The sequence below is a fragment of the Zingiber officinale genome, chromosome 3A (genome assembly GCF_018446385.1).
Source record: "Zingiber officinale cultivar Zhangliang chromosome 3A, Zo_v1.1, whole genome shotgun sequence".
Lineage (NCBI taxonomy): Eukaryota > Viridiplantae > Streptophyta > Magnoliopsida > Zingiberales > Zingiberaceae > Zingiber > Zingiber officinale.
In genome coordinates this window covers 144,666,570-144,693,462 of record NC_055990.1, presented here as the reverse complement: position 1 = coordinate 144,693,462, position 26,893 = coordinate 144,666,570, and the positions used below count along the sequence as shown (strand labels likewise).

Below are 26,893 nucleotides of genomic sequence, written 5' to 3'. Positions count from 1 at the left end.
ACCTCAACTACAGAGGATTAAACTCTTGATGCTTGTATGGATTGACATGCGATTTGAGAGTCTATATATATATTTATATATATATATTACCGTGAAGTATTTTTTTTAAACTTCATTAGATAAAATGGAACAATTATCTTTGAGTAAAATTAAAATTAATAATATCATTTATAATTATTAGCCCAAGATAAACATTTTTAATTTCTATTGATATTGTTGTTTCACCGTATTCCAGCCCAATTTTGGCCCATGGAAAGGCCCGTTATAAACCCTTACGCTCCTCCATATAAATACTTGTATCCTTCTCTCTCCCACGCATTATCGTTGCATTTCTCTCTTGGCTCTATCTCGTTCAAGATGTTCTCCTCTTCAACTCTGAGATCTCCGGCGATTACTCTGTCTCCGTTTCCTCTCCGCCCCCTTCGATCTCCATCATCGCTTCCTCTCGCTAGATCCTCTTTCTCTTCTTCCCAATTTAGTCGCATCAATCTGAAACCCAGACGAGATTTGGTGGGCGATTGGGTCGCCAACAACGACGGAATCGTGCGCAGCTTGCCGATTTACGTCGGTGGTCTGTCTTTGATCGCAGTTCTCCTCAACCGCGTCTTTTCGGGCATCGCTTTTGTCACCGACGCATCCAGTTCACAATCCAGAGCGGACATTCTGGCCCTTTCGCTGGCGGTGATCAACCTCCTTTCTGGTTTTGTGTGGTTGTCGATTCGGCCGAAATCTGTTGCTACGGTCATTCCTTGTGGCGCGGAGTGTAGGCGTATGAATACCGGTATCGGGCATCTTGCCGTTCGTGAGTTGCAATGGGTGTGGGACTCCATTTCATCCAGCACTTGTTGTAGATCCTTGGTGGTGGTTTATGGAGGCGTTTGCCTTCTCCAAATTGGGGCTGCAGCAGTATCCGAAAATGATAATACCGTTGTGATGGCTGTTGATGTCCATGATCTGCTTAAAGGATCGCTTTGCAAGAATGTGATGTCATCTGGAAAGCAGAGCTATTTGGCAAACCTTTCTCTTTATCCAGGAAGGTCTGAGCTGTCCTTCTTTCCAAGTAATACCCAGTCAGTCATTTTACAACCGCTTGGAGATAGAGGAATTATTATCATTGGTGGTGATACCATAAGAGGCTTCAACAATATTGATCAGGCATGGATAAGTCTTTTGGCGGAAAAGTTGGATGCTAGATTGTCGAACTCTTGAGGTATATGATCTTGCTCATAGAGTCATAATTATGATTGCTTATGAGTTCTCTTTGCAAGTAGTACTTTGCTCTATAGAAATAGTTTTGGATTGCACAGAACCAGAAAGATGATTCTCATCTTAAATTTCAAGTAGAAATGACATAAGCGTAGTGTATTATATAACTTTTTTTTTACATGACTCAAAATTTGTGTTAAAGAAGGGTTTTCTGCTATTTCAATTCTGGCCCTCAAAGTGAGGTGAAAACTGCCGAAGTTGAATTCAGCTGGTGAACTTATTTTTTTGGCAAAATGAATATTAAATAAACTTTTTAACATGGTTAATCCTAAAGTTTCTGTTGAAATAAATGTGAGATTTTTAATTGTCATGCAAATGCTGATTTGGTTCTGTTATTTTGAAAGGAAGAGGAGGAACAGCAAGAAAAAAATTCTCATGCCAATTGTGTTCAAGTGGCAGCGGCAGTCAGCAGTCTACTAGAAGTTCACAATTAAATTATATATGTCAAGGGGATTATAAACGCATGAACCCATTTGGTCCTGCTTGCATTGGGGATATGGTAGTGGCCACGATCAAGTCAAGAAAAAGGTAAGCCAAATTTGAGGAAGAAACTTATCTTGGTTTGTCTCAAGGGCATTTGTTCATCTATTTTCTGCGGTTATTACTGCACTATATTGACAGCAATGTAGTTTTCTTTTAGTAATTCTATCTTATTTGAAGTGTTTGTTATAAGAATTAGTTATTTTAACTTTAATTGAAGGAACAGTATGGCAGTATTACAGCCATTTCCTCTTTAGAGGTCAATGGAATTCGCATTGTACCAAATCTATTGGGGCTAACCTAATAAATATCCCTGTTTGTAGTTTCCTGTCTCCGACTACACTTTCTATCAGCTGCTTTCATTCTGGAAGAGTGGCCTTTTTTCTTTTCGGTCATTCTCTAGACAAAAGCATATATTCATTTGTCAGTTTTCCATAATAGCATCGTGCTACCTGTCCCTGATAAATTTCCATGCTTCATAATAAGAGAATGAAGCAGGCCGCGTGCGCGCGCGCGCGAAGGAAGACAAAGTGGCGCTAAAGCTTATTGACTTCTGGTCATGTTTAAATTATAAGTATGATTTAAGATGGCCAATTCAACTAAGTGGTGCTAGAACAGCATAGCATTCACAATCCCAACATGATCTGTGAATATTATTTTCTTTTTGCACCAGTCCCAGAGCCATTGTTTTCATTATGATTTCGTCTATAGTTTCCTTGGCATTTTATTGTCAGACGCTATTAACTTTTTATTTACACTTGGTATTCTAACTAATGAATTGCTCCAAAACTAATACTCTATCATTACTTTTTCAGATGAGGCTGCATTAATTGAGGTTTTTCAAAGAACAAGAGAGTATTTGTTTCTTAAAGGTATTTTGTCCATGAATGCAATGCATGTTTGGCATTGGTTGTTCTGCCTCACGTTGAGAGTGTCTTGGACTTCATCCATGGTATATTCTCTTATTTGATCTTCAATGGCTGTCGTTTTAATTTGCCTTTCTTATGGTTCCAATCAGGGCTGCGTTTTAGTAGTCTCTAGAAAGATGAGTTGTCAAAGAAAAAAAATGTCTCTCAAAGCTTCAAAACGTGCCATTTTGAAGGAGGTTGGTGTCGAGGAGAAGGCGTAGAAGTTTATTGAAGGTGGCGCAATGAAGAATGAGGTTACATGGAAGCATTTGGTTGGAGTAGAGAGACGATGAAGGTTGGTGGAAGATGAAGCAAAAGACATCGAGGTAGGTCATCAAGGACAACAAAATCATTGCTAGCAACGTTTACACTTGCCATGATTGGGATATATAGCCCTTTCTGCATCATCAACTCATCGCCTTGCTTGTATATCTCCATTGACTCACAGTAGGCGTTTGGCCTAGTTCAGATAGATGGAGGGAAGATGTAGTAAAATGTCGTTAGGTGATTCCAATTCTTCTCCTCACTTCCACCTCTTCCTAATTCTCAACTAAATAAATTTCTTTCTTATCCTTTAGGATTATATTATTATTTTTATCTATTTCCTGATTTTATTTAATTCAATTAAATTGAACTGTGACTCCAATTCTTCTCCCCACTTCCTCGTCATATTTCTCCGTTTTGTTTTTCTATTCCTTTCCACTTATTTTCCTAAATAAACAGATGCTAAGAATTAAATTGGATACAGATATTCAACTTCTTTGCATTCATATAAAATTTCATTTCATCCATTTTCGTTCATTCATCAAACACTTTCGATTAAATCGGGAGTGACACCTTTTTCTTATAATGGATTCTCTATAAAAATCTTGGTACTGATTACAAAAATATATTTATTTTTACCTCTTTCTTCCCTCATCCAAATAAAACAAACATAAAAAGAAAATAAAAGAGCTATTAAATGCAATATCAAAGTTATAAAATTAATAACCTTATCACAAAATCCCAAACATCCTTCCCTATTGGATCCCAACCCCTCCACGTCACCCCAATTCTACCTCACTCACTCACGATAACCCTCCTCTTCACTGGTTCCACCTTCTTTTGCCCCTCGTCTTCCTCTGCCCTCGATCGCTATTAACTCCCCCACCACCGTCAACCAGCAGCAGAAGCCCACGCACCGATGGCTTCTGCTTCAGTCGGCTCGTGCTTCTCCACCACCATCACCTCACGAGCACTTCCCCCCAAGCTCCCCTCCTCTGACGCCGTCCTCCTCCGCCTTCCCCTCCCCCTTCGTGCCTGCCGCCCGCAGCACCTACTCTCCGTAGCTCACCTCTACAATCCTCAGAGCTTCAGGTTTCCGAGGAGGACCTTGGCAGCGGTGGCGCAGGACGAGGCCACCGCCGCGGCCGTTCAAGAGGAGGAGGAGGAGGAGGAGGCAGCAGCGGAAGAAACAGGGGAGGCAGAAGCACAGCCGCTGGAGGAGGCGGCTTCTCTTTCCCCTGCCGATACTGCCGCTGTGGCTCAGACCACAAAACTCTATTTTGGAAATATGCCTTACAACTGCGACAGCGCGCAGCTGGCCGGCATCATCCAGGAGTACGCCAGCCCCGAGCTGGTCGAGGTTGGCCTCCTTTTCCTTCTTCTTCGGTTCTTAGTTTTCATCAATGATTTCTTCCCTTTCTCCAAAGAAAAAAAAACATTCGCTTCTTGAATCCGATTCTAGACTGCGTTTTAGCAAGTGATCGAGATCATTTGGCCAACAGAAATTTCTCTCAGGTGCAAATGCAGCTCTTGTTCAACCAGAACATAACGCCATCATAGAGTTTTCTATGGAGAGTGAAATGAAGGTTGTCCTTACCAAATGGTTTCTAGGATAATCTTTGATCCTCCTTGTATTGAAAGTCAGACTTGGAAAAAAGAAAAATAGTGTCTTGATGGTCTTTCGATCAACTGGAAGCTGACCCAATCTAACTGGATCAACTCAATGGCTTCTTTAGATCTTTGTTGTGTTCAAAATGAGGGCTGAACATTACTGTCACACTCTATCTCTGGGTATCTATAATTTGAAAATAGTGTCTTTCAATTCGATCAATTCAATCAGCTAATCGCGAACCGAAAGAGAATCCAATCTAGTTGGATAAGTAGAAAAACCTCATGTATATGGCTCAAGGTCACTTATCTTCCTGAATGTATGATTCAAAAGTGGTGTTATTCTGTTGGATCAATAGGTTCGACAGTCGGTTCGGTTTCAGAAACACAATCAAAACCACAAATTTGAAACCTTTTAGCAAACTATTCTGCTCTTTTGCTTAACCAGGGGGATTTACCATTTGGACCATGCTTTCAGGTGCTTTACGATAGGGACACTGGAAGAAGCAGAGGGTTTGCTTTTGTCACCATGAGCTCTGTGGAAGATTGTGAACAAGTCATAAACAATCTTGATGGAACTGTAAGGCCCTAACATTTGTAGCAAAATCACACTGATCGATCTTAAACAGTTCAAAATCAAGATAACTGTGTACTTATGCTGCCTATTACAGCAATTCGGTGGCAGGACAATGAAGGTGAACTTCGCCGACAAGCCAAAGCCTAAAGAGCCATTGTACCCCGAAACCGAGCACAAGCTCTTCGTTGGCAACCTTTCTTGGTCAGTCACCTCGGAGGTCCTGACTGAAGTGTTTCAGGAGCATGGAAATGTGGTTGGGGCACGGGTTCTTTACGACGGAGATACAAGTCGGTCTCGGGGCTATGGCTTCGTCTGCTATTCAACTAAGGAAGAGATGGAACACGCCTTGGAAGTTCTCAATGGAATGGTAATCCTCATTAAATACTTCATGATTCTGAGTAGCAAGCTTTTAACATCAAAGGAAATACCAATGCATTTGGCAATCCTTACGCTAAGATTCAACTCGATGATGATGTTTCATTTCAAATTGTGCAGGAATTAGACGGTCGGGCATTACGAGTCAGCTTAGCTCTAGGAAAGAAATCCTAAGAAAAAAAAAACAGACAAACAAACAAGAATTGGCCATATATATATTCTGAAGCAAGGTTCCATTGTCATGAAGAGAAGGTTGGGCATGATGTTGAGCACCCTAATAAGAGGAAACACATCTTGAAGATTTATTTTTCATTGAATTTTATCAAGCATCATGTAATTAAAGTCTTGAACTCTTGTATCAGGTACTTAATTGAACTCATGTAGTTAGAGTTTCAATAAGATGCATTTTTTAATAAAGTAAAATCAAACCAAGAAAAATAATCTATGTTTGCTTGTATTTTTCATCCTTGATGCCTTGTTATTCAAAGTTTATTGTGATACTAAATACTCATATTAAGTACAAAAGCAAAAATAAAATAGGTAAACTTTCTAAATAATTTTGACACATTTTGGATTTGTGAATTGTGGTTTTACAACTTATGGAGCAAGTTCTTAAGTAGTTTTATTGATATCTCCCGGGCGCGCCCTTCTCATGCTTCCTAATCCCCATGACATCCTTAGCTATTCTTGTCTTCCCATAAAAATCCCTAGAAAGATGGAACCGTTGTTTCCTTTGCCTATACTGAAGTTGATTTTGCTAAATCCATTGGCGTCGATAGCAGTGGATATGACAAGGCTGAATCAACAATGAGGATCAGTTCCCCCTCCTCCGCGACCTTGCCTTAACAATCCATTTTTGTTTAGAGACATGTAATAGTATTGTAATAATGTCAAATTGAGTTTAATTATTAGCTAGAGCCTAGTGTTCTTTCTAAACCTCGAAGTCATGTAACAAACCTCTGAAATATCTATTTCTTGACCTCTCGAACATTATGAAGACTTCCACAAACTAACAAAATCCACTTGATTGCTAGTAGTTGGAAAAGAAAATAAATATCAGCATGAATACAGTTTAACCTCACAAAAATTTCAGCATTTAATAGGTGAACAAACAAAATAGATAATTGCATGCCTTGATAATGCTTCAAGTAATCTTTAAGACAAGATATCAGGTTGCAAAGCCAAAATTTGTGTTCTTCCACCACCAACAGCATCTTCAAAGCTTCTCTAATAGCTTTGATTCCTAATCCAAGTTGGTGACTATAAATCGTAGCAAGTAGTTTGCAACATGTATGTCTAAGAACTAGCAAACAGTGTCTAATAGTCGGAGCATCTCATGTTTTGACTCCAGACTGCCTCCCTGAAAAAAATTAGCAATTACAAGTAGAATACAAAATGGAAGTGAAAAAGAAGAACATCAATTTAGCAATTATAAGTAGAATATAAAAGGGAAGTGAAAAAGAAGAATATCACAAATGTTTGGCATATCTATATAGATGTTGACAGAATAACATAGATGTCTTTAGAAAGACAAGCTTATGATGTGTGAAGGTTAAACAAGATGTTTATGATACAAAAGGCAATTTTTATCAGGAGAATTCCAATGCAAAGAAAAACTTCATTGTTAAATGCAATTGAGCAGCAACCGTTTAGTTTAGTGTCAGTTTATGGTTTTTCTGACCAAAGGAATAGATTGAAGAGTAATGATAAGTTGCTGTTTTGATGTCGAAGTTAACAATGTAATATGAATCCTGGAAGTTGGACAGGAAAAATGCAATACAAATGACTAGAAAGAAGAAATAATTTTTTTCTCTATTTGATGGCACTGGTCATTTGGTGCGCTTGTATACGAAACAAATCTAAGAAGTTAAACCATACATAACCAAGTATTCATTTGGTGCTTTTATGATGATCACCTTGAAAGTTAAAACATACATATCCAAGTATTCATTTTGTTTTTAACTAGAAGTTCAAATCGAAGAATATTCAAAAATCAGCATGAGACTTGAAACATGCATGAGAGTAAAAGGTGAATTCTAGGAATGTAATATCTAGTAAATAAAAAATGTAAATAAGAATGTCAAATCAATTTGGATGATTTTTAGAAAGAAACACTAAATTTACATCTCAGAAACATCAGTCCCAACTGTCTGAAGGATCATACTAAAGTTCCTCTAGATTTCATTCTCTATATAAGCATATGGATTGTAATTCTAAACAAGGATGCTGTTAGAGACATTTTAACACACTATTCATAAACATGTAAAAGAGAGAGTAATCATGAAATTCAAGTAAAGTAGATTAAGGAAAATAAATTCACTAATGAATTGTTTTGCTACCTATCCTTCTCTGCAATCTTATTCCACTACTAGGAGGCTTCTTCTTTACGTAGGAGCTATTCCAATCCCCTCCATCTTGTGCATAGTAATCCATTGGGTAACCTGTATGTGCATCACTTTTACAGTTGCAATCCGATAACTTAGCCTCGCAATTACAAGAACAGGAACAACTCTCTTCTTTACAAGTGTTTGGCTCGGCGTTTACAGACACCCTCGCCTGTTCCTTTTCCCACCAACCGGGAACATATCCTAGCGCAATGTCCAACTCAAATGTTGTCAGCAAAGGCTTGGTGAAGCCCTCCCCCCAATCAATTGAAAGTCTTGGGCAAGCAATTTGTACCCAAGCATCTATGGAGTCCCCAAACAACGCAATCCTAGCAGGTGATATCTCCGACATGAGCACAGTGGTCGACTCAAGACCCTTCTCCTCCATATGATCCAACACTCTGTCCAATACCCTTGTATTACCCTGCCTCCCGAGTGTTCCGAGTATGATTCCCCACCTTTTGGCTTCCCTGGCTGCCAATATGGCATCTTTCCTTGCCCTCTTCATCCCCTCATGGTCATATTGCTCGAGAACCAGCACGCCAAGGAATGGATCATAGCGGAATGCAGGGATTTCAGGATTGGCTATCATGAATGCCTCGAGGTGGAACCGGCCGTCCGCCACAAACACGACTGCATCAATACCCTTGGACCGGGGGATCGTCGGGGCGGTACATCCAAGAACTTCGCCAGGGGAGAGCGGCTTCGCCTGAGGGACAGTGATATCGTAGCCATCTGCCGAAAGGAGTGACCTTGCAGCATGCACGGCCGCGACAAACTGGATGGTTCCGGCGAGGGCGAGCTTGGATGACGAAGGGAAGGCGGAGCGGACGGCCTGGACGAGGCGATCGGTGTCGACGCGAATGTCCACGAAGACATAGAGGACAGGGAGGCGCGAGGTGGGGACGGGGACGAGGCAGGAGTGTCCGTAGTGGACGAGGAGGTCGGCGGAGAGTGCGGAGGCCGCGAAGTCGTCGAGGCAGCAGGCGCCGTAGGTGGGGTCGGCGAGGATGAGGACTTCGTCGAGGCGGGTGTCGGCGGCCGATTGGAGGATGTCGGCGATGGGAAGGGCGTACATGAGGAGGCCGTCGGGGAGCTGGAGCGCGGGGCGGCGAGTGCCGGAAGAAGCGATGCGGTGGACGGTCTTATGGACCTCGAAGTCATAGTTGGACGGGAGGAGGGCGGCGGCGGATTTGATGGAAGGATCGGAAAGGATCGATTCGGGGATGTGCGATTTCACAAAGCGCTTCGGAGCCGTAGCGGAGATCCGCTTCGGCGCGGAGGAGGAATCGTCGGAGCCACCAGCAGTAAGGTTAGGGTTTTGGTTAGGAAGGGAGGAAAGAACGAGAGGAGCTGCGTTGGTGGTGGAAGACGGCACCTTGTCGGTTTCCATAGCGGCGGTGCGGCGGTGGATGGCGGTCAGGGTTCCATGGCATATAAATCCTGTATTCCCGTCAGCGAACGGGTTGGAGAAAGGTAATTTTTAATATTCCCCTCATAATTTAATAATTATGTTTTGCTCCTCAAAGTTTCATTAATGCTAAAATATCTTTTAAAATTTCTATTTTACAATCAGAATATCTATATTGAAATTAAAAAAAACTTATTTTCTCTCCTAAATTATCCTAAAATCAATTTCCAAACGCTATGGATTTGATTAAGTTATTAGGCATAATTTGATTATGTGATTAAGGTAACAAGGAATATAATATAATTTAATGTTATTTGTTTTAATTTTAAATAATGTAATAAAAATTTGGATGAATGGAGATTTGATATAATTTTAAAGAAATTTTTGTTCAAAGGGCATAAATCGGAGGATAATTTTGTAATTAACCTTAGAATCACGTGAAGCCTCAAACTTATGAGGTAATTATATTTTAGATTATATGTCCATTTACTGGCACGATGGACATGCTCCATTATCTAAAAATCATTCATTACTTAAATAAATATGTTTAAATAACATAACCTCATATAGATAAATAAGATTATCAATAATAATATTCAATCAAACATGTCCTAGATTTAGGACCGTGAAGAACTTAAATCTAAGGTTTTACAAACAAACAACATTTTACACTAGTAACACATGATCTAGCATAAAAATAATGAAATTGATGAATCCTAACTTTATTGCTATAAAAAATAGCGAAACAATCATAAGCTGAAATATCACTTGTTATATGAATTTTAGACATGTATGAACTCGAATAAAGAAAAATAAAACAACAAAGATCTAGTTATGTCAAGTTCAATAGTAGAAAATAAAATAACAAAGATCTAGTTACACAGTCAATCTTTGACCCATCTGGATTTTCAAATGTCTGACTTCACTTACCAGGACTTTTCACCACCTATCTTCATTCACTAAGATTTTTCCACTTGGCTTCACTCACTAGGACTTTCCCACCTGGTTTCACTCACCAGGGTTTCCTCACTATCTAGCTTCACTCACTTGGACTTTCCAACTACATGACTTCACTCACCAGGACTTTCTAGCCCATCCAATTAACTCACCAAGACTTGTCAACTATCTGGCTTCATTCACAGGACTTTCTATCTGTCTGACTTCACTCATCAGGACTTTTCACACCAAGTGTCTGGTAAACATTAATCCATTTGGTTTTTCTTCTTTTGTCAACCATCCTGTTGGTTTTGCCTTTACCTAACATCTAGTTAGGACTTTCCCAATCAAGTATCTGATCAACCTTGACCTACTTGACTACCCTCTCACTTTAAATTGGTCAACCTTTAACCATAGGAGACTTACATCAACATTATCCCTAATGGATAATTGCACATGTAATCTCCATATATTGTCAAACATCAAAACTCAAGTTTGAGCAAAATTGGTCAACTTTAACCTAGGGACAATTGTAGCAACAATGTCTCTCTTTTTAATGTTTGACAATACGTTTAAGTTAGGCTTATCCAATAACCTCAATTTCTTCTTCATGCCAAAACATGAATGAGAGATTTCTACCTTCTCCTCCTTAACATGAGAGTTTTCACATTCTCCCCTTTGAATATGGAGAATTTCCTAATTTAAACTCTACATTCTCCCCCTTTGTCACACATCAAAAATCTTCTCCCGAGATTTTTCCACTTGTTGTTCACAACCTCATTTGTTATTCACAACATCACATTGAAAGTCGCATATCCTTTATTGTCCTCGATGCTCACCCTAGAGCATTTATCCATTACAATGATGATTCCCGATCTTCTATTTGTCACCAAAAGAAAAATTAAAATCATGTCTTTAAAGAAGAAACTCCCCCTCAAAGTATGCACAAACTTTTATCATTACACCAACAATGATTTGAAGTTTCTAAATTAGGAAACCCAAAATTGAAGTTTTGATGTTGAAAGTTCAATATTGAAACTAAGCCTCCTTTTAAACTCCAAATTAGTCTCCTTTAACCATTCCTTTCTTGTTTTCATAAAAAAAATTACCCTTAAATACTTATAAATGCATTTTTTTAGGGTTAGATATGGTTAACACGACTAAACAAGGTTTAATGGACTAAAATCAAACCATTTGAACCAAAATTAGACTCCCTAATCGATTAGTTTCAACTACCAATCGATTCAAGCATCTCTTAATTGATTGAAGTTAGGTTTCAATCGACTACGACCTTTCAATCGATCTGCTGATCGATTCCGCGAGTCTCTGTGCTCGTGGAAATAGCCTTAATCGATCACCTGATTGATTAAGGTCTGAGCCAATTAATCACTTAATCAATTCCACGAGTCTCTGTGTGCACGGAAAATGGCCTTTAATCGATTCACTAATCCATTCATACCTGTGAATCGATTACTTGATCGAGTGGTATTTCTGAAATTTTTGATTTCAATTTCAGACCGAATTTCATAAATCCATAAATAATTCTATGATTATCGAAAAATCATGAAATTTTACATAGACATTATTTATGTCATATACTATCAAGGAAAAATAATTTTCTATGAAAATAACGTTCATTTTCAAAGATTGATATGTAATTGGAAATCATTGAAAACTTCAATGTTTCTCTCAAGTTTGTGTCTAATTATTTAATAGTGATTGCTATCAACAAATAGTCTTCATGGAGGTTTTCAAAAATATTTTTTAAATCATTTTTCGAAACCAATTTTCAAAGATGATCTTTGTGCTAAATGTACATGATTTGTATACTTACTTTCTCCATGATTGAATAACACATAATCTATGTGTTTTGATGAAACTAAAACTCAAATAGATGCACTACATTAACATTTGTTCATCCTCTTAATATCTCACTTGTATCTATATGCATCAAAACACATATAAGTCAACTTATGGTCTTTGTGAGATCTAGACATTGGTTTTCCCTAATCTAAGGGATCATGCATTTCTAATTAGGCATTTTAAATTTTGACCATCTACCTAGGATGTCATTTTATAATTAATGTCATTGTTTTTAATCATAAGGAATTAAAATAATATATAAAAATGATAATGACATATCTTACATGCATACTTTTCAAAAATGCACTCTAAATATATCATAAATAAAATGATGCATGTATAATATGTATCAAAAATATCATGACATTTTTCATAATGAAATATGAATATCAAATATGATGTCATGATAGTATGACATGTGATAGGGAAAATAAAGCATGACAATTTAATATGAATAAGAATATCTAGATTTTTATTTAAGTTTTGTCCTAAATCTATTTTTGCTAAGTTAAGCCTACTTTGACCTAAAAAAACCCCGTTTTCGTTAAATGTGCTAAAATTTCAACTTAGTACATTTTACCTTCTATCCTAATTGTGCCAATTTTAATTAAGCTTAATTTCTCAAATATTTTAATTGACACATATACTCTTCAAGAGTAAAAATCAAAATTTCATTTTCAAAGTGTCACAACACTTTCAAAATGCCTTAAGATGTCAACTTTTTCATGGTTAGATTAACTACCCTTCTAATTATGGTTGACATCTTCTAAACCTATCTAGGGTATAGAGAACACACTTTTGGTGTAGAGAACATACTCTTAAGAATCCAAAACCTATTAGTGCCCTTTGGGTGCTCTAGGTACTCACAAGGAATAACTTCTCTAGAAATCTTCCTAATGATTTTCCTAGGCTTCTTTGAAGACTTAATCCTACTAATCTTCTCAAAGTCAACTTTAAGGATAATTTTCCTTGTAACTTTGACTTGACTCCTAGATCCAAAGTTAGTTTCATAGCTATATGAAACTCTATAATATGAAGATATATCCTTCTTTGCTTTAGGTTTATATCACAAATCCATCCTATCATTGGATGATTCTTATTTATTTGGACCCATGTTTTTATTTTTAGACTCTTATACATCATTTGTCATCTTAAGAAAAGCACACACCTTATCCGATCGATTGTTTAAGCTGTTCCTGAAACTCTACATTCAGTTTGATGGGAAGAATTTATCAAGATTAAATGACAATTTATAAAACTCTTCACTTCTTGGGTCCTTGTACATGGTCCTAAACGTGTCCCGAAAATGGTAACCCCTTTCTTTACTCATGTCTTTATTGTTCTTGTTCACAAGGGCGGAGGCACATAGTAAGGGACCCGGGCTGTAGTCCGGGTCCCAATTTATTATCTAATTTTATATATATATAATTTAAGTTTTATTTTTCTCTTATTTTGTGTATCATTGAATTTTTAGCCCGGTAGCCCATGCCCAACTCAGCCCAGTCCATGTCCTAATTAATTTCTAACCTAATTCCTTGATTATTGGGCGGCGTACAAAACAAGATTGCAAATCTTGTTTTGTCCGCCCAATTTATTTCCATAACATTTTATTTTTTTAACAAATTTAAAACGAAACTTAAAAAGTTTATTTCACATTTTATTTTTTAATTAATTTAAAAGGAAACTTAAAAAAAATAAATTATAATTAATATCCCTAATTCCTTTTTACTCTTCGTCTATTTTTTCCCCTCCTTGTGCGTTTTTTGCCGCCGACTCATTACTCTTAAGATTCTCACGATTGCTCCTCCGTGACTCCGATTTCTTTAGAGTTCCGCTGATCCCTCTTTTCCTCTCCGGTGATTGCTAGTTTGCTTCGTGATTCTTATTGCTCTCTCTCTTGATTGCTGCACGCCTGCACAAATACGACGTTGCAATTGCTCCACCGATCCTTACCCCTCCTTTTCTCTTCCGCTGTTGCTTCGTGATTACTACTGCTCTACAATTTCTGTAAGTACAAATAATTGTTATCTATGTTTTAATCTTCAATTAAAATGTTTTTTATTTTGCTTTGATAGCTGATCCCAATTCCTAAGTTTTTTTTTATCACAGTTAATTGAAATGCATGCCTAATCAATAACCTAATTATAAGATTAAAATGCATTCCTAAATCCATCACAGTTAAATGTTTAACACAATCAAACAACTAGTTTGAAATGTTACAACAAACGCAAAATGATTTGCTTTTATTTGTTTGCTTAGTTTCACTTTTTAACTTTTATTCTATTAATTATTTATTATCTACTATGGCAAGAAATACTTAGTAATGAAATGTATATATATGCATGATTAAATGCTTAATCAAAGTTGTTAATACAATGTTGAAATTAATTAAAGATTCTTTTACTAGATATACGGCCAAGCTTTAATTTTAATTTTAATATGTGGTTACGCTTAAGAAAGGGACAACATATTTCTATTTCTTTTTATTAATCTTTTTCTTATATAGAATTAAACCAATTGGTTTCTTAATTATTTTTTACTTTAAATAATGTTGAATTTTTAGCTATTGCAGTTGATATTGAATCTATTTAAGAGAAAGTGAGAATTATGTTAGAAATCATTATTTAAAATTTATAAGATTTTATCATATCAAAATGTGTTTGTCCTAGGTTATTTTAATGTCAAATCAAGAGAGAAAAGGGGGAAATAATATTCTATTATTCTTTAAGCCAAGAATTGATAATTCTTCATCCTCCAAGAGGACCGAGACTAATACATCCATTTCTAACGAAGAGTTCGAACCTCCTTCTAAATCTCAAAGAGTTGAGTTTGATGAAACTTCACTTGAACGAGATCCTGGATTGCGTATTCCCATGTGGAGACATCCTGTTAATCATCGTGATGAAATTAGACGAGCTTATATCAAAATGGGGCCATATCAACCCAAATTGCAGGAGTACCCACGGTCTGAATCAGGAAAGCAACATCGTCGATTTCAATATACATGGTTTAAAAAATTTCCTTGGTTAGAGTACTCTCCTTCAAAGGATGCAACATTTTGTTTTCCATGATATCTTTTTGAATTAAGTGAAGCACAACAATCTGCATTTACAATAGAAGGGTTTAAAAGTTGGAAACGCGTTAATGATGGAGCCAAGTGTGCCTTTTTGTCGCATATGGGAAGTTATAACTCAGTGCATAATAAATCTGCAAAATCAGTTGTTGATGTGATGAATGTAACTCGGCATATAGATAAAGTTATGAATTGAGAATTTTCTGAACAGATTCAAAAGAATCGATTAAGACTTACTGCAACAATTGAGAGTGTCCGTTGGCTTAGTTTGCAAGCATGTGGATTAAGAGATCATGATGAATCTTCAACTTCTCAAAATTGTGGTAATTTCATCGAGATGCTAAAACTTTTGGGAAAATGGAATGCTAGTATTGACGATGTAATCTTAGAGAAAGCACCGGGAAATGCAAAATATACCTCACCAGAAGTTCAAAAAGAAATCTTGCATATTATTGGTAATAGAGTCAGAAACAAAATTCGTGCTGAAATTGGAGATTCTAAGTTTTGTATTTTGGTGGATGAAGCGAAGGATATATCTAACAAAGAACAGATGGCTATAATTTTGAGATTTGTTGATGCTCATGGTTTTTTACGGGATCGTTTTTTCCAAATTGTGCATGTTCATGACACCACAGCTGCAACACTTAAGAAAGAAATATGTGATGTCCTCACCAGATATAATCTAGAAATACACAATATTCGGGGTCAAGGGTATGATGGTGCTAGTAACATGTGTGGTGCTTTTAATGGATTGCAAGCTTTATTTCTTAAAGATTGCCCCTATGCATATTATATACATTGTTTTGCCCATCGACTCCAACTAGCGTTAGTTGCAGCTGCTGAAAATGAGATCTCTATATGGCTTTTCTTTTCAAATTTGACGACTATTGTTAATCTTGTTACATCTTCGTCCAAACGCAATGCTGAGTTACAATCTGCTCAAGTTAATGAAATTACACGTTCTGTTGTTCCTGGTGAACGCGAGACTGGACGAGGAGCTAATCAGATTGGTACTTTGCATCGAGTAGGAACTACTCGTTGGAGCTCCCATTTTGATTCTATTTGCGACTTAATAGATAAGTATAATGCAACTATTAATGTGCTTGAAAATATTATCATTGATGGTTCCTCTACTTCGATGCGTGGGGAAGCTGGTGGTTCCTTAATTGTGATGAAATCCTTTGATTTTATTTTTATTTTGCATTTGATGCATAAAATTATGGCGATCACAGATTTACTTTGTCGTGCCTTGCAACAAAAATCTCTTGATATCGTAAATGCAATGGATTTGGTCTCTACAACTAAAGCACTTCTTCTGACATTGAGAAATGATCACTACAAGAATTTTTGCATTCAATAACACCCAATAGACAACGCTTTTTAATAAAAACGTTGTCGTTCTTTGTTTTACAACGCTTTTAGTGAAAAGCGTTGTCTATGGTATTTACTTTTTACTAAAGACAACGGTTTTTAATGAAGTGTTGTCTTTAGTGTTGTTGTTTATGGTCAAAGACAACATTTTTTTAAAAAACGTTTTTTAAAGTGTTGTGTATGTTTCCCCTAAACTCACTTAAAATAAATTCGCAGCCCTCGCTTTGCTAAACTCTAAACCCTCAACGCGCGCGCGCCTTCTCCTCACCACTCCTCTCCACGAGTTCTCCTCTCCTTCTCCTCTCCACGAGCACCTTCTCCTCTCCACTCCTCTCCACGAGCGCCTTCTCCTCTCCACGAGCGCCTTCTCCTCTCCACTCCTCTCCACGAGCGCCTTCTCCTCTCCACGAGCGCCTTCTCCTCTCCTTGCCGCGTGATCTCCTCTGAACCCTAATCTCGACCCAAACTCCTCACGCAAAACTCCTCACGCCGGCCCAACTCCTCCAAGTCGAGATCCCTAATCTCGCATTTCCCCATCTCCTCAATCAAAGTCAGCTTACCCTTCCTAATCTTCTCACGGCTCCTCAACTCCTCTGAACCCTTCGATCTTAGTTCCTTCCTCGCAGAGCAGATTCGAGAGTAGGAGGAACGGAAGAAAGAAAGGTAAAATTTCTTCCATCCCTCTAGAATAAGATTTTGTTTATTTTTGATTATTTTCCGAACTAGCCATTTTGCCGGATTCATACTGCATCAATTTTCCCCCTCCCCTGATTGTATTTTCTCATGATTTAATCTGGAATTTTTAAACGTTTAGCTATAGACTTTGGCAGTAGGTATTAATCCTTAAAAATAGCATGAAGCATATAACATGCTATCCTTTTTTCTCAAATTCAGTGTGAAGCTGTTGGCCAAGTTGCAGATATTATTCACATTCCAGCCTTTCTTTGTCGTCAGGTATAATGTGCAACTTGAAATTAATCAATCTCTAGTGTTATTCTACTATTATTTTTATTGTGTACCCTTAATGCGCAGAGAATATCTCTCATTTTTATTGTATCTAAAACTTGTGTTCTGCATTATCTCATCTTAATTCTGGGCAGTGACTTGTGCCTACTCAGTTTGTTGAATTTATATCAACTACTATTGTTATATTTATGTCACTTGCCTTCTAAGAGCTTAATGGCTTAAGTATGATTTAATACATCATGCACTATTGCATTGAGTTGCTTATGTTGATGTCCCTTTGAGGAAGTTGCAGATTCTCAAGTGCTAAAGAAACAAAGTTGCTTATTATAAGTTATAATTCAAGCATTTTCCTGGAATGGTTTCATTTTTCAACTAAAGGTTAACATGTTTCAATAGAGAATATGTTTTGGTGAATGCTCCAATATTATATGACTCTACAATTTATACCAAGGCAAAAGTACCTAACTACCTATACGTAGACTCTAACAAACATGTACATATGGATAATATAGATAACTAGGTTATCTCCCCAAGTGAGAAATTTGCTATTGGGATTGCATTTTGATGAGAAACCTGTATGGTCAAAAATTTTCAGGTAGAAATACAATTTTGATTAATTGTTTAAATATTTTGTTATAGTTTCACACTATTGTTTGTGTTAATATTTTTAGGTATTAGCTCATTGTTGATTGATTAGTTATAAAGAATGGACAAAGATCAATGGATTCTTTTATTTTTTTTCATACTGTTGTGAATTTGTTTGTGTAAATATATCATCTTGCTGTGAGTTTATGCATGTTTCTAACTAAACTTATGTTGATCAGTCTAAGTTGTTACAGATCAATGGATTCTACTAGAAAGAGTAAGAGAATAGGGCAACTTGCAAAGTTGGACAAGGGTAAAGAAGTCATTACAGCTGCCCGTGAAGAGAGTTGCGAGGGTGATAAAGTGTTGGATTCCAAAGACACTATCTCCTCAAGAACTTCTAGAGGTCGCACACAGTTGGATAAGATTACAAAGCAAAGAATGCAAGGTATTAGAAATGAGGTGTCATTCAATAATTTTGGACAACCGATAGGACCAGCTGCTGTAGCCATGCAAAGTTACATTGGTGTCTTGGCTCGGCAAAAGGTTAATATTAAATACAAGACATGGAAGCAAGTCCCAATTGCTGTCAAAGAATTAATATGGGAATCAGTCAATGTAAGCAAGTTAGCATGTTTTAACAATTATAATATTTCACTACTAATGATAGATATATTTTATGTTTGTCTTAATTAATCTTATTAATGTTTTCCACTTATTTGATGTACAATTGATTTATAATGTTGACTCAAAGTGGAAAAAGGGATGTTTGAGGTCTGCAAACAGTAAGTGGAGGCAATACAAGACCCATCTCACCCAAAAATTTATTTTAAGCAGGCGTGACAAACCTGAGGAGTTGAATGAGCCACCTGTTGGCTTTGAAATTACAAGAGAAGATTGGCGTGCGTTTGTCATTAGTCGCATTTCTGAAGATTTCATTGTAAGATTCTAAATTTTTTCTTTTGAAACTATTCGATCATAATTCATTATGTATTATTCAAATTTGATATGTCGCCTGTTTGAAATAACTAGAAACTCAGTGATCAACAAAAAGAGCGAAGGAAAAAAAATAGATATCCTCATCGACTCTCACGCAAAGGGTATGCACGCTTTGCTGAAGAAATTGTAAGTATTTTTAAAATATATTTCCTCTAAGAACCCTCTAATTGATTCACATTAAATTATTTCACATTTGTTATTTGATTTTTCTTTGTTGTAGGGGACTGAATTATGTGATGATAATGACATCAATAGAGCTATTATGTGGAAGAAAGGACGCGCCAACAAAGGAGGAGAGTTTGAAGGTGAAGATTTGGTGGACACAGTACACAAGATTGTAAGTAAATTTTCATGTTCTTCTGATAATGACTTCAATATATCTTCTAGTTTTCGAGAGTAAAGTTGCATGCATGCATACCCTTTGCGTGAGGAAGCCAAGGCAAGCAGTGCAATGAGGAGTTTAATAACCATTCCTTGCATAGCTTGAATTCTCAGTACTAGAGCATGTATTGAGGAAGTAAATGGTGAATGAATGCATTGAGAGCTTAGAGGTGACGGGTTTATATAGAACAGATGTGGATTTACTAGGTATCTAGGTTTGAAATGTTCTTACTTGGAGAAGAGATCAAGTCGAAAAGTCTATTACATGCAGTGGTTTCCTTTTGCTGCAATCAATTAATGGTGAATGCATTGAGAACTTAGAGGTGATAGCTAGAGTTTCTATAGAACAGATGCAGATAAATCAACCAGGTTTGAAACGTTCTTGGCAGTAAGCAATTTGTAAGCTTCAGTAACCCAAGGGCCAGTAAAGTTGTTCCCCAGACCACTGCTCTGAAGCTTCTATTATGTTTTCCCACTTGATTGGTGACAAATAAAGCTCCTTGTCTCCTTGAGCATTCTCTTTGTGCTGTTTTAGTTTGAATTAAAGCATAAGATTCATGATTCGGAACTTGAGAGGTTGGGAACAACTTTACTTTTGATTATTCTTTCCTGCAACTCCAGACAATTAGCTTCAATTATGTGGTGGTCCTCTCTTTATGGGTTTGTGTAGTGAAAATTTATTAAAATTTTGTCATTTTATTAAACTTGTAGTCAATTGCTCAATCAAATATGTGCCTTTTTTAGAACTGTGCAGAAGTAAATATATGATTGAATGCCAAAAAAGGAAAAAATATTTCAAAGTCAACTTCATATTTGTTCAATATGACTTACTAAGCACTTGACTTGAGCTATCACGGGAAGAACCGGCCTGGACATCAGTATTTTTTAAACCAATATTGCATATCCTTGGTAATTATCCTTGGTAAAGTACTGATAATTCTTTGTAATGTTGCTGTAAACGCTGAATATATACAACAAAACAAGGAGGTTAAGCCGCAATGCGAAGGAGCAAAAGAGGATATTCTTACCAAGGCACTTGAAACTCGGGAATATTCTAGGCGTGTCCGGGGTATTGGAGGTCATATCAACCCAACAATCTATTTCAATGTTGGTAGAACAAGGAAGAAATATGATGTTACCCTAGATATAATCGCTGAGCATAAAAGGGAGCTGAAGGAGGCGAAGATGCAAATTTTAGAACAAGATGTACGCATCCAAAAACTTGAAGCATTAATGCATAAAAGGGGTGCATGGGACAATTCAATTGATGACAAAGGCAGTTGCTTGGTGAAGTTTCATCAGAAGAATATTGAAGAAGATGACGTACTGATTGTGGGTAAAGACGAAGTTTTATAGGTAAAATACAAGTTATAGTGATATTCATTATTATTATAGCATTATAAACTAAATATAATCAACATGTTTTTTTTAATATTTTAGGGTCAATCAGTTGCATTGACATTGGAATCTTGCTCAAATATTGCTGCATATGGTACAATTGTTTGTTTCAATGGCATGGAAAAAATGCTTCATGGTATTCCATTTCCCAAGAATTGCATTCGAGTCTCCATTGATCAAGCAGTGGACAAATCCGCTCCTTTGCCATATCCAATTCCAAGTGAATGTGAAGTAATTGGTGATGCCATAGGAACTGTTGTGGCTTGGCCTGAACAGCAGATTGTGAAGCAAGATGAGGTATATGAGATATTATATTTCTAATTATATTGTCACTTTATTATTATATTTCTAATTATATTGCCACTTTATTATTATTCAACCTAGCTATCTAACTTGTTTATATTTGAAATTATTAGAAGCCTAGAAGGAAGAAGTTTGAACGAAAAAAATCAAAACCTACTTTGTCAACAAGTGTCCCAAGAGCATTACATATGTTATATTGTTACAGTAAGCATGCTCTAGATGGAGGAAAATGTATATCAATGTGCTTAGATAATGAAGTGTTTGATGAAGATTGTGAACTTTTTCTTGACCTTGAGGACATCAATTCTTTGTATCATTTGGAGTCAATTTCAGGAAATTTGATCGTTGCCTACATATGGTAAGTAAGTTTATTTAAGCAATTTCAACAACTTTTTCATCACATGTTTGCTTCCCAATTTTAGCAACTTATTATGGTTTATTGTTACAATTTCACCAACTTATTATGAGTGATCATTATTTTTTAATCCACATGATTGTTTTGTATCTAAATTTTATTATTTAGTATCTAAATATTATTTTCTCAGTTGCAACTGCATTGCTTTACTTATGCTGGGAAATTACTGCATTGCTTTATGTTTGTTGGGAAATTCTAATATCTAGCAAGACAGAAAATCCCTGATTTGAACTGCAAGAAGTTTACTAATATTGTTGTGTGAACAAGTTTACTCTTGAAAAATTCAACTTCTAGTAATTTTCTCATACCATGTTATTCTCATTAAGTTAATAGTTCATCATTTCTATTGAGAGGTTTACTAATATCAATTGATGTGGTACACTTTACATAAATATAGCTCATTCATTTTCAACCGACCCTTAATGTTTGCCTTCTGCCATTTGTTCTTCTAGACAGGAAGTACTTTGCTCATATCTTTTTTCTTGTATATTTTTAAGTATCTTAAATGTGCTTGTCCTCAAGAAATAAAAGAATTTGCATGTATACATTTCTGGTATGTTTAATATGCAAGACTGTTCATAGTAAGTTCTCATGTATGGATGTTACTATCATCAGCCATAACTTAGTGTTATGAGTGATCATTATTTTTTCCAACTTATTATGAGTGTTTTGTATCTAAATTTTATTATTTAGTATCTAAATATTTTTTTTCTTTGCAATGATAGGTGTCTGTATAAAAAGATGGTGAAAGATACCAAGACAAAGAAATTCAGATTTATGAATCCTCACAAACTCCCATATCTGGCAAAAACGGCAGAAGACAAATCAGTTAAGCTTGAAACCCTGAATCAAAGGGCAACTCTTTTAGCAGATAAGCTGACAAGTGCATCAACAGATCAACTAGTGTTAGTGCCATGTAATGTCGGGTAAGCAAGAAGTAAAACATCACTTTCAATTGCTTCCTTTCGATAATTTATTCAATTTTATGATCTAATCCTATGTATTTGCCTAGTTTCCATTGGAATCTTAGTGTTATTGAACCTTACAAGGATGCTATTTACCTGCTAGATTCCCTAAGTTGCCGCATTCGCGATGATGATTCAAAATACGTAATGGAAATGTGAGTTCAGATTTCTTTTAGTAAATATTTATTATAATAAAAATCTTATTTAACAAATATTCTTAACGTATGAAGGGCCTTAAAATTGTTTAATTCAACCAAGGGAAGGAAAGGTAGGAAAAATGTTAAGTGGGAAGTAGTTAAGGTATGTGTACTTTTGTTTAACATATATTGTAATGTGTATAATTTTCATTAACAATTTGACTCTAATTACTATATATAGGCTCCTCAACAACCGGATGCGAAACAATGTGGTTTTTTTGTGATGCGATTTATGAGAGAAATTATTGAAGAAGTTGAGACTATTGAGAGAGATTCGCTGCAATCAATAGTAACATTATTTAGCTTATCTCAAATTATTTGACATAAACTATTTAAAATTGCAAAGTGATCAGTGTTGATTATTTTTCCATTAACATAAATTGTGTATGCTCACATTTCACAAAAATAGGGTACTCTCGTGAACAAATTGATGAGGTTCGGTCCGAGTTGGCGGAGTGCATACAAGATCATATTTATGAATAGGTATGGAATGATAGTTGCCATAATTCTATTTAGATTTAAGTTCATGGAATGGTGGTTTTTGGTGGAATCATAGTTAATGCCAATTTTTTGATGCAGTGCATAGTTACCAGATCGACCTTGAGCAATTGACCCCAAAGAAAAGTTGTCACTGAAGTTTAAAAACTTGTGAAAATTTTTAGTGAATGATGATGTTTTGTGAATGATGATGTGTTGGAAAAATGGTCACTTAGTTGATAGGATTGTTTTCTGGATTAATATGCAAGTACAAAGCAATGTATTATATGTTATTCTGTAAAGTTCCATCAGTGTAAATTATCTAGTTTCTTTATCTAGCTTTTGTTCCACTATTGGGTTTGTTTTTCTAATAATTACTCGTGCAACAAAATACTGAGCAAGAAGTTGTAGATCTTATAATCAGGTAAAGTAGAAAAAGTTAACTACTTCATTATGCTTTCATCTTAGTATTTGTATATTTGATTTGTCTTCTTTGAACCAACTTCAAGTCAAAAAGCGAGATCCTCTAGATAGTGTTAAAAATAAGGTATTATTTGGTTTGTCGATGATCTTAATATTTGGTAATATTTGGTCTTTGATGCTCACGACGAAGTTCCAACACTGCATGATTACCTTGTTCAAGCAGATTGCTCACTGCCTCAGTAGCTCGCATTTTCAGGTTTGTTTCATCATTGATATTCCTTCTTTTTAGTGTTCTATATTAAAAGGAAATACTAATCGATGAGATTGTTATCCTCTTGCTTGAACATGAACCAAAGTATATAAATTTGACCTTTTGATCCGAAAGTATAAAAAAGTTAATTGGATACTAGTTTTTTTTTTTTTTACAGTTGCATTTGTTGTATTTTCATATGTTTCTCAGTGAACTTCTAAACAATTCTTTTTTCATTAATTTATTAAGGCTTATTATAAGTTTCAGTTTGATGGTGCAAATTGTTTTCTTTTGTAATCCATCTGTTTCTTCTTTGGTTTAGGAAAGTTGAAGTGAATCCCTTGATAGCTGTTTCATAGGTTTGTTCCATTATTTTCCAGTACGTACTGGAATCACTATCAATAGCCCTCAAGGACTGTTTACAACCTTGCAATCAAATTAATTGGACTTATAATCTAATGTATGGTCATCTGGAGCATGAATATTGGAGGATTCATGAATGACTCTTCGGATGATGAATGTATGTCATTTAATATTGGTTCATGTATTTATTTAGATACATCTTGAGTATTCCCTATAAATACCCTATGTATTTAACAATTCAAATATGAAGAAAATCAGAAGTAGTTGAACACTAACACTTGGACGCCAACATTTTTGAGTTGGCGCCTAGATTTGACCATCTAACAGACACGGCTAAAGGATCAACTTCTATGAACACCCTTAATAACTTATACAGATATTTGTGAACAATTAGGTTGGTGGCTATCATTTATCCTCCCTTTTTGTTGTTTTTTCCATGTACCCAATGCAGCTTTCATTTCAAAGGTTCCAAGCTGATGAACAAGGATGGGTGGACACAATCCTTTTGATAATATTTTATTTCCTCAATAAGCTACAGTGTCTGAAGTGCTAAAATGTATAAAATTTTCATGTTAAACCCTCCTATTAGGGAACTGATTTTATTGTCCTAGTGGGTTGTTTACTACTATTAACATAATCTTCCTGTGTCCTAAACGATTCTTCCCAGAGATCACTCTTTAGGAGATACAAATATTCTAGTGCATATGTATTATTGTGCTGGACCTTTTCGTATGTTAATGTTTCTGCTCGATATTACAAATGTCAGAAGTTATCTGGTAAAATCTGAAGTCTCTCCTACACAGTCTCTGCTATGTAGTCCTGTATTTCAATGTTTTGCTTCAAATGTTACATGCTATAAATTGCAGGTACTATACCGATCCATCTGGCACATTCTGGCAATGCAATGCAAAAGCAATAGGATCTGGATCCGAAGGAGCTGATAGTTCTCTTCAAGAGCAATACAACAAGGTAGCTACTATGGCAATTTTAGATATACATGGCTGTGCAAGGCAAATTTGCTTTGACGGCAGCCTTCTCTATTGTGGCTACTTAGATCTATAGTAATTTTCTGTTTGTGGTATTGTGGTGGCGGTGATGAGAATAATTTCATGAGGGCGCTTGTTTATCCAGGACCTGTCCCTTCTGGAAGCTGAAACTATAGCTCTTTCCATCCTGAAACAAGTCATGGAAGAAAAGGTATATTTCTTGTGGTTTTTCTGTATCTACCTGCTTTAGAAGATAGATAAGGCATCCCTGTTATCAAACCTGGATTAGGTTCATTCAGGCTCCTGGTTAATGAATTATTACTTGGTCTATTTGGATAAACTAATCGGGTGTGCTTAGATGTTTACTTCTAAATCATATAAACACTGCATTTAAATATGATAAAGAGAGAATACACTATTCAATCTGGTACCAGCTGACCTGAATGTATGTTTTGGGTACTTTTGTATTAGACGGGTAAATTGGACTGATGCTTAAGGATCCAGTTCTAGGGTTTCATTTTGTTTTACATAAATTGCAGAGTATTGCAACTTTTACATTGCTAATTACTCATTTGCATTAACAGGTAACCCCTAATAATGTTGACATTGCAAAGGTGGCTCCTACTTACCATCTATATACACCTGCCGAGGTTAAAGATGTCATTTCTCGCCTTTGATCGGCAAGGCCATTTATCTTGTTATCTGCGTTTCTTCGTACTTCATACTACTTGCTAGATTGCTGTTTAATTGTGCTGGATGCTGTGACCTTATTGTGTTCTGGTTGCTTATCCACTGAACCATATTCCGTTCAAAGAAGTTTAGTAATGTCATCTGCAATTTCTCTAAAAGTTTTATTCCCTTGGAGTCTATGCTGTGAAATTATAATATGTCATCTCTCATTTTTCACATTCGCAGTGAAACAATTAATAGCTCACAAAAAATAGCTGAAGGTTGAATTTTAGTTTGCAAGTGTCTTGTACTTTGACTGGTTCCAGAATTTTGCTCTCAGGGTAGTTCACATTTTTATTGTTTTTTAAAGAAATTTGATATGGACAACTTTCTTGGGGGCCTTTGCTAATATTTTACCTCATTTACTGGATGTTTTTCAATTTTCACCAATGTAACCAATGTAACAGGAGACTTGGAGAAGAAATACTACAAGTGTTCAAGTCAATGTCACATTTAAATGCGGTATTGTTGGATATTGTTGGAGAATTGCTAGTCCAGTTTATGCGGAGAACATTGTGAACGAGGAAGTGGACTGTTTAACTAGCCCTTTTTGGTTCTCATACCTCAAAGAGGTTGAGGGTATTAGGGTTTAGGGTTATGTTAGGTTGTTGATTGTGTTATGCGAATATTCTATGAATCTATCTATTAAATTATTATGCTACAGAAAGAACAACCTGAAACTATTGCCGAAATTATGCCCATTAATAATTAATCTATGCAATACTGCATACAAGATGATATTATCTTGGTCTAAGAGCTGTGCACTTCTTCAGCTGACTGAAATGAGATGCAAGGATGTGATGGCGAAGGTAGATATAGACGGAAAAGCTCATGCTAAGTTGAATTTGTACTTCATCTAAGATACTTCAAATGAGGCTGGGATACTAGAGATTTGAGCAACTGCTCATGGGTTCCATCACGTAGGCTTTGTTCCAAATAT

The 26,893-nt window shown here is 36.2% G+C and overlaps 4 protein-coding genes across 4 annotated transcripts; 3 read left to right on the top strand and 1 right to left on the bottom strand.

Moving 5' to 3' along the window:
• The first annotated feature begins 357 nt into the window (after positions 1–357).
• Positions 358–5,935, top strand: LOC122052628 (protein COFACTOR ASSEMBLY OF COMPLEX C SUBUNIT B CCB4, chloroplastic-like). The gene is made up of 7 exons (XM_042614243.1): positions 358–1,210; positions 1,611–1,794; positions 2,562–2,618; positions 2,765–4,278; positions 5,005–5,106; positions 5,198–5,470; positions 5,599–5,935. Exon 1 carries the CDS (start codon positions 358–360, stop codon positions 1,207–1,209), a length of 852 nt encoding a protein of 283 aa, XP_042470177.1. The 3' UTR covers position 1,210; positions 1,611–1,794; positions 2,562–2,618; positions 2,765–4,278; positions 5,005–5,106; positions 5,198–5,470; positions 5,599–5,935.
• LOC122052627 (31 kDa ribonucleoprotein, chloroplastic-like) lies at positions 3,838–5,935 on the top strand. Its single transcript, XM_042614242.1, has 4 exons — positions 3,838–4,278; positions 5,005–5,106; positions 5,198–5,470; positions 5,599–5,935. Exons 1-4 carry the CDS (start codon positions 3,838–3,840, stop codon positions 5,650–5,652), a joined length of 870 nt encoding a protein of 289 aa, XP_042470176.1. The 3' UTR covers positions 5,653–5,935.
• Positions 5,936–6,595: 660 nt separating this feature from the next.
• LOC122052626 (2-(3-amino-3-carboxypropyl)histidine synthase subunit 1-like) lies at positions 6,596–9,312 on the bottom strand. Its single transcript, XM_042614241.1, has 2 exons — positions 7,818–9,312; positions 6,596–6,838 (listed from the first exon to the last, which is right to left on the bottom strand). The coding sequence occupies exons 1-2, from the start codon at positions 9,253–9,255 to the stop codon at positions 6,813–6,815; spliced, it is 1,464 nt and encodes a 487-aa protein (XP_042470175.1). The 5' UTR covers positions 9,256–9,312; the 3' UTR covers positions 6,596–6,812.
• Positions 9,313–15,248: 5,936 nt separating this feature from the next.
• On the top strand, positions 15,249–26,185 carry LOC122050740 (zinc finger MYM-type protein 1-like). Its single transcript, XM_042611623.1, has 5 exons — positions 15,249–15,308; positions 15,357–16,299; positions 25,056–25,207; positions 25,370–25,435; positions 25,809–26,185. The coding sequence occupies exons 1-5, from the start codon at positions 15,249–15,251 to the stop codon at positions 25,899–25,901; spliced, it is 1,314 nt and encodes a 437-aa protein (XP_042467557.1). The 3' UTR covers positions 25,902–26,185.
• Positions 26,186–26,893: the final 708 nt, after the last annotated feature.

Coding starts and splice junctions, on each gene's coding strand:
- LOC122052628 (XM_042614243.1), top strand. CDS start 358: ATGTTCTCCTCTTCAACTCTGAGATCTCCGGCGATTACTCTGTCTCCG.
- LOC122052627 (XM_042614242.1), top strand. CDS start 3,838: ATGGCTTCTGCTTCAGTCGGCTCGTGCTTCTCCACCACCATCACCTCA. Junction 5,107..5,197: donor TAAACAATCTTGATGGAACT/GTAAGGCCCTAA, acceptor TGCCTATTACAG/CAATTCGGTGGCAGGACAAT. Junction 5,471..5,598: donor TGGAAGTTCTCAATGGAATG/GTAATCCTCATT, acceptor CAAATTGTGCAG/GAATTAGACGGTCGGGCATT.
- LOC122052626 (XM_042614241.1), bottom strand. CDS start 9,255: ATGGAAACCGACAAGGTGCCGTCTTCCACCACCAACGCAGCTCCTCTC. Junction 6,839..7,817: donor AAGATTGCAGAGAAGGATAG/GTAGCAAAACAA, acceptor AATTTTTTTCAG/GGAGGCAGTCTGGAGTCAAA.
- LOC122050740 (XM_042611623.1), top strand. CDS start 15,249: ATGGGAAGTTATAACTCAGTGCATAATAAATCTGCAAAATCAGTTGTT. Junction 25,208..25,369: donor TTCAAGAGCAATACAACAAG/GTAGCTACTATG, acceptor TTGTTTATCCAG/GACCTGTCCCTTCTGGAAGC. Junction 25,436..25,808: donor AACAAGTCATGGAAGAAAAG/GTATATTTCTTG, acceptor TTGCATTAACAG/GTAACCCCTAATAATGTTGA.